The 16,977-nt window shown below is 44.2% G+C and overlaps 1 protein-coding gene across 1 annotated transcript in view; it reads left to right on the top strand.

The window, feature by feature from the left end:
- Positions 1–11,227: 11,227 nt before the first annotated feature.
- The window catches only part of HPD (4-hydroxyphenylpyruvate dioxygenase), a 47,711-nt gene continuing 41,961 nt past the window's right edge, over positions 11,228–16,977 (top strand). The window contains exons 1-3 of the mRNA XM_040347016.1: positions 11,228–11,309; positions 11,431–11,457; positions 13,388–13,450. Of these exons, the coding sequence (XP_040202950.1) occupies positions 11,307–11,309; positions 11,431–11,457; positions 13,388–13,450 (93 nt within the window). The 5' untranslated portion in view covers positions 11,228–11,306. The remainder of the gene's footprint in view (positions 11,310–11,430; positions 11,458–13,387; positions 13,451–16,977) is intronic.

Below are 16,977 nucleotides of genomic sequence, written 5' to 3'. Positions count from 1 at the left end.
GAAAATCTATGGATAGACCTTAAAAGAGCAGTGCGTGACAGACAGCCCAGAAATCTCAAAGAACTGGAAGACTTTTGTAAGGAAGAATGGGCAAAGATACCTCAAACAAGAATTGAAAGACTCTTGGCTGGCTACAAAAAGCGTTTACAATCTGCGTTACTTGCCAAAGGGGGCAGTACAAGTTATTAACTCTGCAGGGTGCCCAAACTTCTGCAGACGCCATTTTTATGTTTTCTGTAATTTTGAAAGTGTAAATGATGGAAATAAAATCTAACTTTTTTTGACATATTATAAGAATGTCTAATCTGTAATTTGATGCCTTTTGGAGACTTTTCCATCTTTCCCTGGCTTCGTTATGCACATTAAATTTTTTTTTTACCTGGCTGGGGTGCCCAAAGTTTCGATCCTCACTGTATGTGTAAAATAAAAAATTACATATATAATGCAGTCTGTCTATGGCATAAATACAGCAGTTTCTGTTCTTGGAACATAGTTTTATTACTTGTTGATCCTGGCAATATAGCCTTTATTATTCCACTTCCTCTATCAGGCCAATTTGTTTAGCAAAAGTGACTGGGGTTGGGACAAACCATTTAACACTGACAGGTGTTTTTTATCTTTTTATTTTTTTATAATCTCTATTTAATTTTTTTATAGAACGATAAGATCAAGATATATACATAAGTTTTATTTTTACCATTGTCCCACATTACATTTTTCAAAAAATATATTACTTCTAAATAAATGATGCACATCACAACAATTCTGCAGAGTGTGCAGCTGCACAAGGACCCTCTGAGAATAGTAGGCCCAATTATAATTGAAGGTATTATATATACGGGGACATATACATTTCTCCAAAGTAAAATCCCCTCACAGACAGTCTCCACAACAAGTTTCCCCATTTGATGATTTCTCAACTGTTCCTCTTCAAGTAGCAACTCAAAATTTTAGATCACATTCAGTCCTAGTGACATTGGTTATCAGGTCAAATAAAGAGGGTGAATCTTCCTATCTGGGTACCATTCAGCTAGGAAGATGAGCGGCATTGGACCCCTTGGTCCGTTGTTTTAGTCCTGGTGGTAGTCTTTCAATAAACCTGTTGGATGGATGTTGGTGTACAGCTAATTTTTCTCACTTGGTCTACTGGACCTAGAAGGACAGCATAAGATATGCATTTTGTTGAAACTGGAGTTCTGTCGCAAACAGTTAAAATAGAGTAAAAGCTCAGTTTAAGTGTGGATTAAAACGATTGCATTGCAGTAATATACTGTAAAATGGCAGCACAAAAACATGCACAGAACGACATATGTGAACTACCTGTAGGTGGTGGTGCATTGCATTAAATGGGTCTGTTAAAACCTGCATTGAAGTGCACTGACAGGCCTTTCAGAATACACACGACTAATGCCGCGTACACACAGTCGGAATTTCCGACAACAAATGTTCGATGTGAGCAGTGCCATCTTAAGAGCAATATAGGCCCCCGGGCAAAACACTGTGCACTGGGGCCCTGTCTACATAATCACGCATGATAATTTACTGACAAAAATCTTGAAATTTACTGGCAGAACCACATTTTTTACTGCCACTGCAAAAAAGTACCTAAAATTACAGTTTTCAGTGTCAAACAATGCAAATGTCAGTATTTAAACTATAAACATATAGCTAGTGCTATTAGCAATGTATTTAAGTTAAACAAAAGTAAACATTTCTTTATTGACATGAAGGTCAGGTTACTATATCCCAGCCAGCACAGAGTTCCCCCTTACATCAGAGTCTGCAGGATTCCCCCTTACAGTGAAAGGGAACTCTTATGTAAAGGGTGAACGTTGGAGATCATGATGTAAGGGGGTACTCTCATGTGGAGGGGTGCTCTGGTGACCAGAGACCACTGCTTTCTCTTTACATCAGAGTTCCTACTTACATCAGGGTCCGCAGACTGAGTTCCCCCTTGCACTGGCCTGGCGGCGCTATCACTGACCTCCTCTCAGGTGCACCATGCAAGGCTCAGTCAGATGGCTCCAGCTTGGCTGCTCTGGTTTTATCCTATAGTCTCCTCATGTTTGAATTCTCCCGTGACCCTTATCCCGGCAGCGCTCCCACTCTTGACTTCCTCCTCCCCTTTACACATGTTTCTATGGCAACGACTCAAACACAGATCTATTAGTACAGACTCCCCCCCTTCATTAGTACAGACTCCCCCCTCCATTAGTACAGACTCCCCCCTCCATTAGTACAGACTCCCCCCCTTCATTAGTACAGACTCCCCCCCTTCATTAGTACAGACTCCCCCCCTCCATTAGTACAGACTCCCCCCCTCCATTAGTACAGACTCCCCCCCTCCATTAGTACAGACTCCCCCCCTCCATTAGTACAGACTCCCCCCCTCCATTAGTACAGACTACCCCCTCCATTAGTACAGACTCCCCCCTCCGTTAGTACAGACTCCCCCCCTCCGTTAGTACAGACTCCCCCCCTCCGTTAGTACAGACTCCCCCCTCCGTTAGTACAGACTCCCCCCTCCGTTAGTACAGACTCCCCCCTCCATTAGTACAGACCACCCAACCCCTTCATTAGTACAGACCCCCCTCCAGACCCCCCCTCCATTAGTACAGACCCCCCCCTCGCCCTCCAGACCACCCTCACCCTCCATTAGTACAGAAAAACCCCACCCGGGTGGCAGCTGAAGAGGAGAGGACAGTGTGGAGCTGCGCCGCCGGGGTGGAGAAGAAAATCGTGACACAGAGAGAACAAATGCCACGCCACGGACTGCCCCACCCCCAACAATGTCACTGAGCAGGTCTCTCTCCAAAGAGAGACAGTCACTTTGATCTCCTCTGACAGGAGGGGCTTGGGCAGGAAACAGGGTGGCTGTGATTGGCAGAGAGTGCGGCTGCTCTGCTGTGGTGTCCAGAGAGACGCCGACAAGGAGAGGAGGAGGAGAGAGGGGAGCAGTGAGCTCTCTGGCGCTTAAGTGCCCCCACCTCTGTGGCACCTGGGTGAACTGCACCCCGCGCACCCGCCTCGGATCGGCCCTGGGTTAGAGACTGTAGACAAGATACAGGAGATGGTTAGAGGCTGTAGATACGATACAGGAGATGATCAGAGGCTACAGACATACTACAGGAGATGGTCAGAGACTGCAGACATACTACAGGAGATGGTCAGAGGCTGGCGGACCTGGTACATGGTACTTAATTTTTCTCGGCTCATTGTAGTGTTGTATGTCACTGCGTTCTTGGCGATCGGAATTTCCGACAACATTTGTGTGACAAGTTTGAGTGAACATCCATCAGAAAAAAATCCACGGTTTTGTTGTCAGAATGTCCGATCGTGTGTACGAGGCATAACAATATATTGGAGCACAAAGCAGCACCAATGGAATGAGCACACTGTGAAACATTGATTAGGGATATGAATGGAGGATTGTCAGACAGGTATGACTACAAACGAAAATCCCGCATGACAGCATGTCTTCAAACCGATCTACACCAGGATCTAGCAGGTTTAAGGGAAAATAAAAAAGAGAGTTTGTGAGGTTTAGTCAGCCTTTTATAAGGTTGCTGGATTTCTTCTTCATACGAATTATATGTTTGTTACAGTACATCCTAGCAGAAATCATAGCAAGCAAATCCTTTGGTGTGCACAGCTTAAAGATGCTAATGAACACTTTTCATAGCACTGCAGAATATAAAAGATTAGTGGAATGTGTTACGCAAATTTAGTGTCAGGATGCCACAACCCTCTGATGGTTTAATGATACGAACAATGAGCAGAATTATAAACACAACACATTTGTGTTTGCCCCTATTTATCATGAGCTGAACTCAAAGATCTACGACTTTTTTGTACACAAAAGGATTAATTATCTCATCTGTGTTAGTGAGCACTTCTCCTTTGCCGAAATAATCCATCTACCTCACAGGTGTGGCATATCAAGATGCTGATTAGACAGCAGGATTATTGCACAGGTATGCCTTAGGCTGGTCACAATAGAAGGCCACTCTAAAATGTGCAGTTTTATCACACAGCACAATACCACATATGTCGCAAATTTTGAGGGAGCGTGCTGACTGCAGGAACGTCCACCAGAGCTGATGCCCTTGAATTGAATGTTCACTTCTCTACCATAAGCGGTCTCCAAAAGCGTTTCAAAGAATTTAGCAATACATCCAACCGGACTCACAACCAAAGACCACGGGTAACCACATCAGCCCAGGCCCTCCACATCACCTCCAAGATCATCTGAGACCAGCCACCCAGACAGCTGCAGCAACAATCTGTTTGCATAACCAAAGAATTTCTGCAAAAACTGTCAGAAACCCGTCTCAAGGCAGCTCATCTGCATGTTCGTCGTCCTCATCGGGGTCTCCACCTGACTGCAGTTCCTCATTGTAACCGACTTGAGTGGGCAAATGCTCACATTAAATGGTGTCTGGCACTTTGGAGAGGTGTTCTCTTCATGGATGAATCCCGGTTTTCACTGTACAGGGCAGATGGCAGACAGTGTGTAAGGCGTCGTATGGGTGAGCGATTTGCTGATGTCAACATTGTGGATCGAGTGGCCCATGATGGTGGTGGGGTTAAGGTATGGACAGGCCTATGGTATGGACAACGAACACATGTGCATTTTATCGATGGCATTTTGAGTGCACTCAGATACCGTGACGAGATCCTAAGGCCCATTGTTGCGCAATTCATCCACGACTATCACCTCATGTTGCAGCATAATAATGCAGGGCCCCATGTTGGAAGTATCTGTACACAATTCCTGGAAGCTGAAAACATCCCGGTTCTTGTATGGCCAGCATACTCACTGGACATGTCACTCATTAAGCATGTTTGGGATGCTCTGAATCGGCGTATACGACAGCGTGTTCCAGTTCCTGTCAATATCCAGCAACTTCGCACAGCCATTGAAGCAACAACCTGATCAACTCTATGCGAAGGAGATGTGCTGCAATCATGAGGCAAATAGAGGTCACACCAGATACTGACTGGTGTAGCAGTGATTTAGTAATTAATGGCACTCCCATGCATCTGCCAATAAAGCAGTGCATTTTACCTGCCTGTGTGTGCCAGAATGTGTACAATTTACATGCACTAAATGCACTAGGGCCAGGAGGGAGGGGAAGGGTGGTTTCATAGGCCCATTTTTACAGGCAGAATGCCTGAAATACGCCTTAAAAAAAGCTTGAAAACACTAAATTACAGTGTCTTCAGGAATTACTTTTGAAGTCTAGAGGGGTTAAAAACTCTCAAATCTGCGTCAAAAGTAGCTCATGTAGGTTTTGAACTTTCAAGCTTTGAGCTAGAGGAGTTTGAGCGCTGATATGTGGACAGTCACCAATATAATAGAACCTAAATAGGTTCCTTTAAAGCGGAGCTCCACCCTAAAGTGGAACTTCCGCTCAGCGGATTCCTCCCCACCACCGGTGCCACAATTGGCACCTTTCAGGGGGAGAGGGGTGCAGATACCTGTCTAAGACAGGTATTTGCACCCACTTCCGGGCATAGAGCCTGCGGGAAACTGCAGGCAATACGCCACTTCTCGTCCCTCCTCCCCGTTGTGTTCTGGGAACACAGTGGGGAACAGTAAGGACGGCGCAGCGCGACTCGCACATGTGCAGTAGGGAACCGGGCAGTGAAGCTGCAATGCTTCACTTCCCGATTCCCTCACCGATGATGGCGGTGGAGGCAGCTGAGAGACGAGCGATTGCTCATCTTTTGCTGCCGACGTCGCTGGATTCCAGAACAGGTAAGTGTCCATTTATTAAAAGTCAGCAGCTGCAGTATTTGTAGCTGCTGGCTTTTAATATTTTTTTTACAGCGGAGCTCCGCTTTAAGCTAGTGCATTGTTGGTTCACTTACCTTTTCCTTCGATTTCCTTTCTAAATGTTTTTTTTCTTTGTCTGAATTTCTCACTTCCTGTTTCTCCTCAGTAAGCTTGCCCCCCATCATCCGAGCCGTTCTGGTAGTCAGCGTGCTCGCCCCCTCCCTTGTGACTACATCCCTGCAGTGGAAATTTCCAATTCCTCAGACCGAACGTTGTACATTATATTATACATTCATATTACTAGGAATAGTTTAAGAAACCCTTCTCCTCCCAATTAACAAGTGGCCACACTTTTGCTATTGTGATACAGTATAAAAGTAAAATATAGAAAGCAAGTTCACAATGTCTTTCACAATGTATATTTATAAATCAAGAAGTTAATTTTATAACCATTGCTTTACATTGGCATTTGTCAGTTTTTGATTCTCTTGAATAAAGGTTCTCCTGTGGATCTGAATTTTTCTCTGCATTGGCTTCTTCTAGACATGGGAGGACATCTAGTTATGTCGGCAGAGGAAGCCTATTTTTTTAGCGTATCTGCCTTTCAAAATCGGCGTAACGCGGATTTCAAATTACGGCGGCGTATCTGGAGATACACCGCCGTAAAAGTTACGTGAATCTACCCCACAGTCTATCAGTATAAAAAAACACAGTGCAGATGTATATACATGTAAACTCTGCAGTATATATAGAACAAGCATATCCAAGTATAATGCCGCGTACACACGATTATTTTTCGGCATGAAAAAAACGTAGTTTTTAAAAAATGTCATTTAAAATGATCGTGTGTGGGCTTCACCACATTTTTCGGGTTCTGAAAAACTACATTTTTTTTTTCAAACATGCTGCATTTTTTAACGACGTTTTAAACTATGTCGTTTTTCGGGTTGTAAAAAATTATCATGTGTGGGCTAAAACGACGTTAAAAACCTGCGCATGCTCAGAAGCAAGTTATGAGACGGGAGCGCTCGTTCTGGTAAAACTACCATTCGTAATGGAGTAAGCACATTCATCACGCTGTAACAGACAGAAAAGCGCGAATCGTCTTTTACTAACAGGAATTCAGATAAAGCAGCCCAAAGGGTGGCGTCATCCGCATGGAACTTCCCCTTTATAGTGCCGTCATACGTGTTGTACGTCACTGCGCTTTGCTAGAGCATTTTTTGAAAACGATTGTGTGTGGGCAACGTCGTTTTAATGATGAAGTTGGAAAAAAATCGTTTTTTCTACATGCAGAAAAACTTCGTTTTTTTTTTAATGCCGAAAAATGATCGTGTGTACGCGGCATAACACTTACGGGGGAGGTTGTAGGGGGCTGGAAAATTATGATGGTAGCCTGACTATGGATCTATATAATGTTGCATTCACAGAAAATCTATCGCTATATCAAGCCTTTATCCAGCATGAGGTGTCAACTCTTGTTTGTGACACTTCAAGACAGATGCTCAACCAGAGCCCTCCCAATGGACATCCAAATACATAGGAAAATGTTATGGATAGTGAAAATAGCCATGGAAATAAGTCCAACAGGCATAATAAGCACCATAATACACTCCATGGGGGGTACCTTAACCTGTCCTCAGCATATGAGGCTCTGCCTGCTCCTCCTCTGTTCACTGCCAAACAGACCACTGAGAATGATCAGCGGGGTCTAATCCAGACCCAGCTGGTCATCCCCTCTTAATATGGTGTATCCCAACCAATACGTCAGGTGCCGACAATCAGTCCACATCTGACGTAAATCGGCCCGGCCAAAGGTGCACACCCACACAGACCAGTGGAATAGTGCAAACTCCAAGGCCACAGGAAGAGAGACTCCTCCTAGTGGCACCTGGAGGTGCCGCACCTGAAAACCAAGACAGGACAAAACATAGTCTTGCACATCTAGAGTGAAATTTTTGCCCATTTTTCTTTGCAAAATAGCTCAAGCTCTGTCACATTGGATGAAGAGCGTCTGTGAACAGCAATTTTCAACTCTTGCCACAGATTCTCATTGTGGCACATCTGGCCCAGTCTAACCGATAGGACAAAACCGATCGTTAGTAGGCACGACCATCGGTTAAAAATCCATGCATGCTCAGAATCAGGTCGACGCATGCTTGGAAGCATTGAACTTTTTTTCAGCACGTCGTTGTGTTTTACGTCACTGCGTTTTGACACGATCGTTTTTTTAACCGATGGTGTGTAGGCGCGATGGACCATCAGTCAGCTTCATCGCTTAACCGATGAAAACGGTCCATCGGTCCGTTCTCATCGGATGGACTGATCGTGTGTACGCGGCATTACAGGTTTTCTTCTAAGATTGCCTTGTATTTGGCTCCATCCATCTTCCCACCAACTCTGACCAACTCTGACCAGCTTTCCTGTCCCTGATGAAGAAAAGCATCCCCACAACATGATGCTCCCACCACCATGTTTCATGGTGGGGATGGTGTGTTCAGGGTGATGTGCAGTGTTATTTTTCTGTCACACATAGCATTTTGCTTTCAGGCCAAAAAGTTTCATCTGACCAGAGCACCTTCTTCCACATGTTTGCTGTGTTCCCCACATGGCTTCTCGCAAACTGCAAATGGGACGTCTTATGGCTTTTTCAACAATGACTTTCTTCTTGCCACTCTTCCATAAAGGCCAGATTTGTGGAGTGCTGACTAGTAGTTGTCCTGTGGACAGATTTTCCTCCAGAACTACCGTGGGCTGCTTCTCTCATTAATGAAAATAAAGAAGAGAACGGAGGGCGCACCGACCTAGTGTGATGCACATCTTGCCGAGGCCTGTCACTTTAGGTGGACGGCCATGTATTAGTAGGATTGCGGGGTGCCATACGCTTTACATTTTCAGATGATGGATTGAACAGTGTTCCCTGAGATGTCCAAAGCTTGGGATATTTTTTATTACCTAACCCTGCTTTAAACCTCTCCACAACTTTATCCCTGACCTTTCTGGTGTGTTTCTCTGCCTTTATGATGCTGTTTGTTCACTAAGGTTCTCTAACAAACCTCTGAGGGCTTTACAGAACAGCTGTATTTAGACTGAGATTTAATTACACAAAGGTGGACTCTATTTACTAATTTGGTGACTTCTGAAGGCTAGTGGTTCCACTAGATCAGTGTTTCTCAATTCCAGTCCTCAGGCCCCCCCAACAGGTCAGGTTTTCAGGATTTCCCTCAGATGAAAAGGCTGTGGTGATTACTAAGGCAGTGAAACTGATCAAATCACCTGTGCAAAATAATGGAAATCCTGAAAACCTGACCTGTTGGGGGGGCCTGAGGACTGGAATTGAGAAACACTGCACTAGATTTTAGTTAGAGGTATCACAGAAAAGGGGGCTGAATACAAATGCACGCCAAACTTTTCAGATATTTATTTGTAAAAAAATCTTGAAAACCATTTATCATTTTCTTTCCACTTCACAATTATGTGCCACTTTGTGTTGGTCTATCACATAAATACCCAATAAAATACATTTAAATTTTTGGTTGTAACATGACAAAATGTGGAACATTTCAAGGGGTATGAATACTTTTTCAAACTGTGCAGGAGGCTACGGCTCTTAAGGTCTGGTTCACACCTCTGGATTTTGTAGTGCATTTTCCGTTTCCGTATTCCGTATAAGCACTTGCTCCGTAAGTTGCGGCGGCGTAGAGTAAATGGGGCCGGCGTAAGCCCGCGTAATTCAAATGTGGAAAGGGGCGTGGTTTATGCTAATGTGTGATGACCTGACGTGATTGACGTGTTTTACGAACGGCACATGCGCCGTCCGTGTACATATCCCAGTGTGCATTGCTCTCAAGTATGCCGCAACGACGTATTGGTTTCGACGTGAATGTACATTACGTCCAGCCCTATTCACGAACGACTTACGCAAACGACGTAAAAAATTCAAATTTCGAAGCGGGAACGACGTCAATACTTAACATTGGCTGCGCCTCCTAATAGCAGGAGCAATGTTACGCCGAAAAAGCCTTACGCAAACGACGCACGTACGTTCGGGAATCGATGTAACTAGGTAATTTGCATATTCTACGCCGAAAACAACGGAAGCGCCCCTAGCGGTCAACGTAATATTGCACACAATTATACGCCGCCGCATTCAAGTTACATCGGCGGAGGAAGCCTATTTTTTTAGCGTATCTGCCTTTGAGAATCGGCGTAACGATACGCCAGCGCAGATTTCAAATTACGGCGGCGTATCTGGAGATACGCCGCCGTAAAAGCTACCTGAATCTACCCCTCTGACTTTTTTATGGTTTTTGGTTCCTTTGGGCCAGATTCATGTAGATCAGCGGATCTTTAGATCCGCTCGATCTACCTGATTTAAGATATGCTCCCGCAAGTTTGCGAGGCAAGTGGGTAATTCACAAATCACTTACCTCCAAGCTTGCGGCAGCGGATCGTAAATCCCCCAGCGGAATTCAAATTCCGCGGCTAGGGGCAGTGTACTATTTAAATCAGGCGCGTTCCCGCGCCAATTTAAATGAGCATGCGCCGTCCGCGGAATTTCCCGGCGTGCATTGCTCCCACTGACGTCGCTAGGACGTCAGTGGTTTCGACGTGAGCGTAACTTGCGACGCGCGTGTTTCTGAATCGGCGTACGCAAACGATGTAAGAAAATTTAAAAGCGACGCGGGAACGACGGCTATACTTAACATTGGCTGTGCCTCATAGAAGCAGGGGTAAGTATACGCTGGGAAAGCCGCTACGGAAACGTCGTAACAACACTGCGTCGGGTCCGCGTACGTTCGTGAATTTGCGTATCTCGCTGATTTACATATTATTCGACGTAAATCAGAGGGAACGCCCCCGGCGCCATTTTCAAATTGAAAATAAGATCCGACAGTGTAACACAGTGTAACACTGTCGGATCTTAGCCATATCTATGCGTATCTGGTTCTATGAATCAGACGCATAGATAGGACCAGTGTAAGTCAGAGATACGATGGTGTATCTGTAGATACACCATCGTATCTCTTTGTGAATCTGGCCCATAGACTTCAATGGATCAAAAACGTGTATTGAAAAATGCAAGATGCACCTGGAATATGCAAACTGCAACCTGCATCGGTGTAAACGAGGCCTTTAAGGGAAATGGAAAACAAAGAATAAAGTTGGGAAAAAGTAAAAAAAAATAAAGAAATAGATGCTACTGATTATATCATAGAAGACTTCTAGGTAGGATGGCAAATACAATAGGTCCAAAGAATCTCTAGGCGATATCATTTCAATGCTCCACTTTAGACTATGCTATTTGTATTGTGTGTTTTATTTGTGGGATGCTATTTGTACTGCAAAACTGAATGACATTATGCAACTGAGACATCCTCTGCAGGAATATTCTTTCCTCGAATTACACAGAATAAGGAGGAGCACAGGAGGGATGTCCCATGCCTAGAGTCCTATATGACATGTGTCCAGCATCCCATCCCACATATAACAGATCTCTTCACTGATAGCGCACAATCTTCTCACTATGGTAAGTTACCACATTTTACACTTACACACTGCTAACTACACTTACTTTCTTACATTAATTAGAAAGTGTTTGTCATCACATATTGTGACCTGTATACAATTTGTTCTTTTTTTTTTTGTAGACATCATATACAGACAAAGGAGAAAAGGTACAAAGGCACAAATATGCTTTATGATATAGTGACTATATATATTTAATAATCACAAATTAGAAAGAATAGAGAACTAATAAGATATATATATATACACATACACACACTGTATATCAATTTTGTTCTCTCCTCTTTCCAATTTGTGGATTAGGTGTAGTTTTGAATTTAGAAAAGGGATTTAATATATTTGTTTTTGCATGCTCACACGTTTTGTGTTTGTCTAGTTTAAAATACATTACTTTTGGTATGGCTACTGAATCATTACTGTACACCTGATTATTTAAAATGATCTGAACTTCTCAACTGATGAAATACAGTTTGTTTTTTGGATTCGATTAAAGTCTGCTCATATTTAAAATAAAGGATAAAATAGGGAGGTGATCACTATGATTGGATACTTCTATGCTGCTATTTAACCACTTAACCCCCTTTTGGTGGTATTTGATCACCTCTGCGGTTTTTATTTTTTGCGCTATAAACAAAAATAGAGCGTCAATTTTGAAAAAAATGAATATTTTTTACTTTTTGCTGTAATAAATATCCCCCAAAAATATATCAAAAAACTTTTTTTTTCCTCAGTGTCGGCCGATACGTATTGTTCTACAAATTTTTCGTAAAAAAAAATCGCAATAAGCGTTTATTGATTGGTTTGCGCAAAAGTTATAGCGTTTACAAAATAGGGGGTATTTTTATGGCATTTTTATTAATATTTTTTTTTACTAGTAATGGCGGCGATCAGCGCTTTTTTTTCGGTACTACGACATTATGGCGGACACTTCGGACACTTTTGACACATTTTTGGGACCATTGGCATTTTTATAGCGATCAGTGCTATAAAAATGCATTGGATTACTATAAAAATGACACTGGCAGTGAAGGGGTTAACACTAGGGGGCGGAGAAGGGGTTAAGTATGTTCCCTGGGTGTGTTCTTACTGTGGGGGGGTGGCCTCACTAAGGGAAATCACTGATCTTCTGTTCATACATTGTATGAACAGAAGATCAGCATTTCCCCCCCTGACAGGACCGGGAGCTGTGTGTTTACACACACAGCTCCCGGTCCCCGCTCTGTAACGAGAAATCGCGGGTGCCCGGCGATCGCGCCCGCCGGGCACGCGCGCGGGACTCGGGGCGAGCGGGGGGCGCCCCTAGTATCCTGCGAGAGAGCCGACGTAGAGCTACGGGCTCTCGCGCAGGGGAGCCAACCTGCCGCCGTAAAATGACGGCGGCAGGTCGGCAAGTAGTTATAGTAACTTCAGAATCAGGAATATAAAAGAACAGGGGAACTCATCTGACCTCCTGGGTCATTCACAATGCATCATTTTGGTTGCTGATTGCAAATAAATAATTATTATTATTATACGGGATTTATACAGCGCCAGCAGTTTGCGCAGCGCTTTACAACATGGGGCAGACAGTACAGTTACAATACAATTCAATACAGGAGGAATCACCTGCTTACGATAGAGCTTAGAATCTAGGAAATCTCTCAATGTTTTCTAAAGGTGATCACGCATTGATGGAGCGCCAGATAAACACTAACCAGGGGTGGACTGACAACTCATGGGGCCCCCGGGCAATAGAAGATTATGGGGCCCCCGGGCTTACATATGGCCACCATGCCAGGAGGTAGTGCAGAGGCGGGGCAGCTAAAATCTTGGGATTTTCACATCAAAAGCATGTCGGTTTCGTACATATCAGGGACAGATGTAAAAAAAAACACAGATTTTTAAATACTGTCCCTGGTTTTATTGAGTCTGGCAACCCTGAAGGGGCCCCCTAGTGGCATGGGGCCCTCGGGCAGTGCACGAGTGCCTCAATGGTCAGTCCGCCCCTGACACTAACTATAATGCATTGATTGTTTCTTTCTGTATGATGCTTAATATTGAAACTATTTTGTCTAACACTACCATTCGATCTGTGCCTAGCATGAACATGGAAGGTTTCTCAGATTTCATTCCATAACACTGTGGGTGAGCAATGCAAAACAGGTAAGCCGGTTCTGTGTTGTAACTAAAGATAAAATACGTCTTTGCAATGCTTGCAGCATAACTTTATTGGTAGCCTGTGATTGGTTAGTGGAGGGGAGGGTCTGATGTCCCTGACAATCTGTTGTCAATTATGGCATTTGCCACATCTGGTTCTTCAGTAAGAACACATTTTGATCACACTCCTGGTATGTGTCATATAGGTTTCCTAAGGCCACGGTGGCAATGTGAAAATAGGGACTATGGTGTCCTGCTTTGCTAGACAATTAATTATATTCTAATTTTGTTATGGCCTCTGTATTCTGTGATCATTGTTTTTTTACACTTTTACAACTGTTTAAAGCAGAACTAAACCCATCAATTTAAAACAGTTACATTCAAGGCATGACATGAATGATAACTGTCACACCTCTTGTGCTCTGAATCAAACTGTCAAGCCATCAAATGTCTGGTGTCATGAATGTCGACATGTGCAGCACAATGGCAACTGCAGATCAAACAAAGACTAAGGAAGGTCATTTCCACTCAGTTGAAAGCCTGTAGGTTTTTGTACATGCTTAGTAGCTATAGCCAACGTTCTACAGCATTTTAATTTTAGAGCAACTTCACCTAAATTGAATGGGCCAGATCCAAATACAAGTAGATCGGCGCAGCGTATCAGAGATACACTACGCCGCCGTACCTTACCTGGCGTATTTTCGAATCCTCAGTGAGTTTGCGCCGTAAGTTACGGCGGCGTAGTGTATTTCTTGGCGCGTATTTCAAATTGGGTGGGTTGGGGGCGGGTTTCATTTAAATGAAGCGCGTACCCGCGCCGAATGAACTGCGCATGCGTCGTTCCGAAATTTCCCGCCGTGCATTGCGCTAAATGACGACGCTAGGACGTCATTTTTTTTAACTTAGACGTGAGTTACGTCCATCCCGATTCACGGACGACTTACGCAAAAAAAATTAAAAATTAAAAATTCGACGCGGGAACGACGGCCATACTTAAAGCGGGAGTTCACCCATAAGACAATTTTTTCACACAATCCCCTTAGATTCCTGCTCGTTTTGTCTAGGGGAATCGGCTAGTTTTAAAATATGAGCCGTACTTACCATTTTCGAGATGCATCTTCTCCGTCGCTTCCGGGTATGGGTGTTCGGGAGCGGGCGTTCCTTCTTGATTGACAGTCTTCCGAGAGGCAGCCAACGGTCGCATCCATCGCGTCACTAGTAGCCGAAAGAAGCCGAACGTCGGTGCGGCTCTATACTGCGCCTGCGCACCGACGTTCGGCTTCTTTCAGAAAATCGTGACGCGATGGATGCGACCGTCGGAAGCCTCTCGGAAGACTGTCAATCAAAATAGGAACGCCCAGTCCCGCAGCCCATACCTGGAAGCGGCGGAGAAGATGCATCTCGTAAACGGTAAGTACAGCTCATATTTTAAAACAACTAGCCGATTCCCCTAGACAAAACGAGCATCCATCTAAGGGGAAAATGTGTCATGTACGGGTGAACCCCCGCTTTAACATGGCAAGTCTATGTATACGCCGCAAAATACCAGCTTTAACTATACGCCAGAAAAAGCCTACTACAGACGACGTTAGAAAATGCGACGGCCGCGCGTACGTTTGTGGATCGACGGAAATAGCTAATTTGCATACCCGATGTGGAAAACGACGCGAACTCCACCCAGCGGGGGCGCCGAAGTATTGCATCTAAGATCCGAAGGCGTACAAAGCCGTACGCCTGTCGGATCTTACCCAGATGCCGTCGTATCTTGGTTTGAGGATTCAAACTAAAGATACGCCGCGGAAAATTTGAAAGTACGGCGGCGTATCAGTAGATACGCCGGCGTACTTGCTCTGTGGATCTACCCAATGTCTCCAATGTGGGTGGAGTGGAACAAGACTTGATCCCCTGGTAGATCTTTTTTGTTTAATGGGAGCTCAGTATGGAGATTTGACAACATAATTAAAAAATTGTTTTAGGTGGTGATGCTCCTTAAAGATAACTATATAAAGTTTTTATTAAACAGTTAAACATGTATTACTGGATGTACTATGACAGTCTCTATATACTGATGAATGAATACCTTCATATGGCTGCTATAGAGAGTGAGGGGGAAGGTGTGCTTTTTCTGAATCATTCATGTCTAGCTTTAGCCTTCAGAGACTGAACAAAAAGTTTGCAGACAACCTACCTTCTAAATAATCAGTGACGGGTGGTGCTCAATATTTTGGGAGGGGTGGCAAACATACCTGCTTCCTCACTCACACTAGTCGCCACAACATCAAACCCACCCCTCCCCACACAGGGGACAGACAGGAATCAGAGGTGGTGCGGGCTCCTGGAAGCTGCCCCTGGTCCTCTCGCTCGCAATAGCCGCTCCCCCCATGCAGACAAGTCGGGCGCCATCCATGTCCTTACCTTAGGAGCTGGTGCTGGTGACCCAGGGTAGGGCTCCTGGAAGCTGCCCCTCCACCTGCTCCAGCTTGCCATGACTCCGGGCTGTTGCTTCTCCTCCCGGACGAATAGGAAGTGGGTCCTGAGACCCACTCGGGTCCTCCCTGGCTAAACGGGTCCCAGGACCAGCTTCCTGATTGGCAGGGAGGAGTATCAGCAAACATTCATTTGCTATTTTCACACAACTGGGTGAGCCCACACTTTTTTGAAGCCAATTAGAGCCTCAGGCTCTAAACACGTGCTTCAAAAGAAAAAAACAACAACATTGAAATCCATGCCGGGTGCATGGATTAGGGGGGGGGGCGGTGCTCCTGCTCCCCTTATGGAGCGGCCGGCACTGTAAATAATGAGTATAAATACATACATTTATACTGTGTATCAAATATGCAACACTTTACATTAATTCAGTCTTATGTGATGTGTATTAATAATATTTCTTACAGGTACTTTATATACCAAAGTAAATTTACGCATCTCTTTACCTATTGTACATTCACATCAGACCCTGCCCTCAAGGGGCTTACAATCTAAGGTCCCTGACCCACATTCATACATACACGTGTCCCCTTTTGACTCAAAGGAAGTGTGAATTTTAATGATAATTTTGGAGTCTGTATTGATGGCATCAGTTTGAGATGCTTCTGATTTCAGATATTTCAGAATTCATTTAGATACATTCAACCTGCATTTCACATGCTTTAAACAGGTTTGGCATTTCCATAGACTTTTATGGAGATGCAAAACCCACCTAAAGAGAATAAAAGCCCGTCCACACAGGCCCTATTAAAGAACTGTTAGGCTTCATTTCCATGGAGGTTTTTACAGCTTAAAAACGCCTGTCCATGTTTTATTTATTTTTTTGTTATTTTAAGAGTTTTTGCGCGTTTTTGAGCGTTTTTTAACGTCTGCCGTTTTTACAGCTCTAACGCTGGAGCTTCAGAATGCACTGGTCCTGTTTTTTTTTTTGCAGCTTAAAAACGGCTCAGCCATCTACAGCTCAAAAACGTCATGGTGGGCATGGGGCCATAGACTAACATGGAGAGCCGTTTTTAAGCTGCAAAAAACGCTCAGAAAAGTGGCTG

This window comes from Rana temporaria, chromosome 1 (genome assembly GCF_905171775.1).
Source record: "Rana temporaria chromosome 1, aRanTem1.1, whole genome shotgun sequence".
NCBI classification, from domain to species: Eukaryota; Metazoa; Chordata; class Amphibia; order Anura; family Ranidae; genus Rana; species Rana temporaria.
This window is presented reverse-complemented; position numbering and strand designations above follow the sequence as displayed.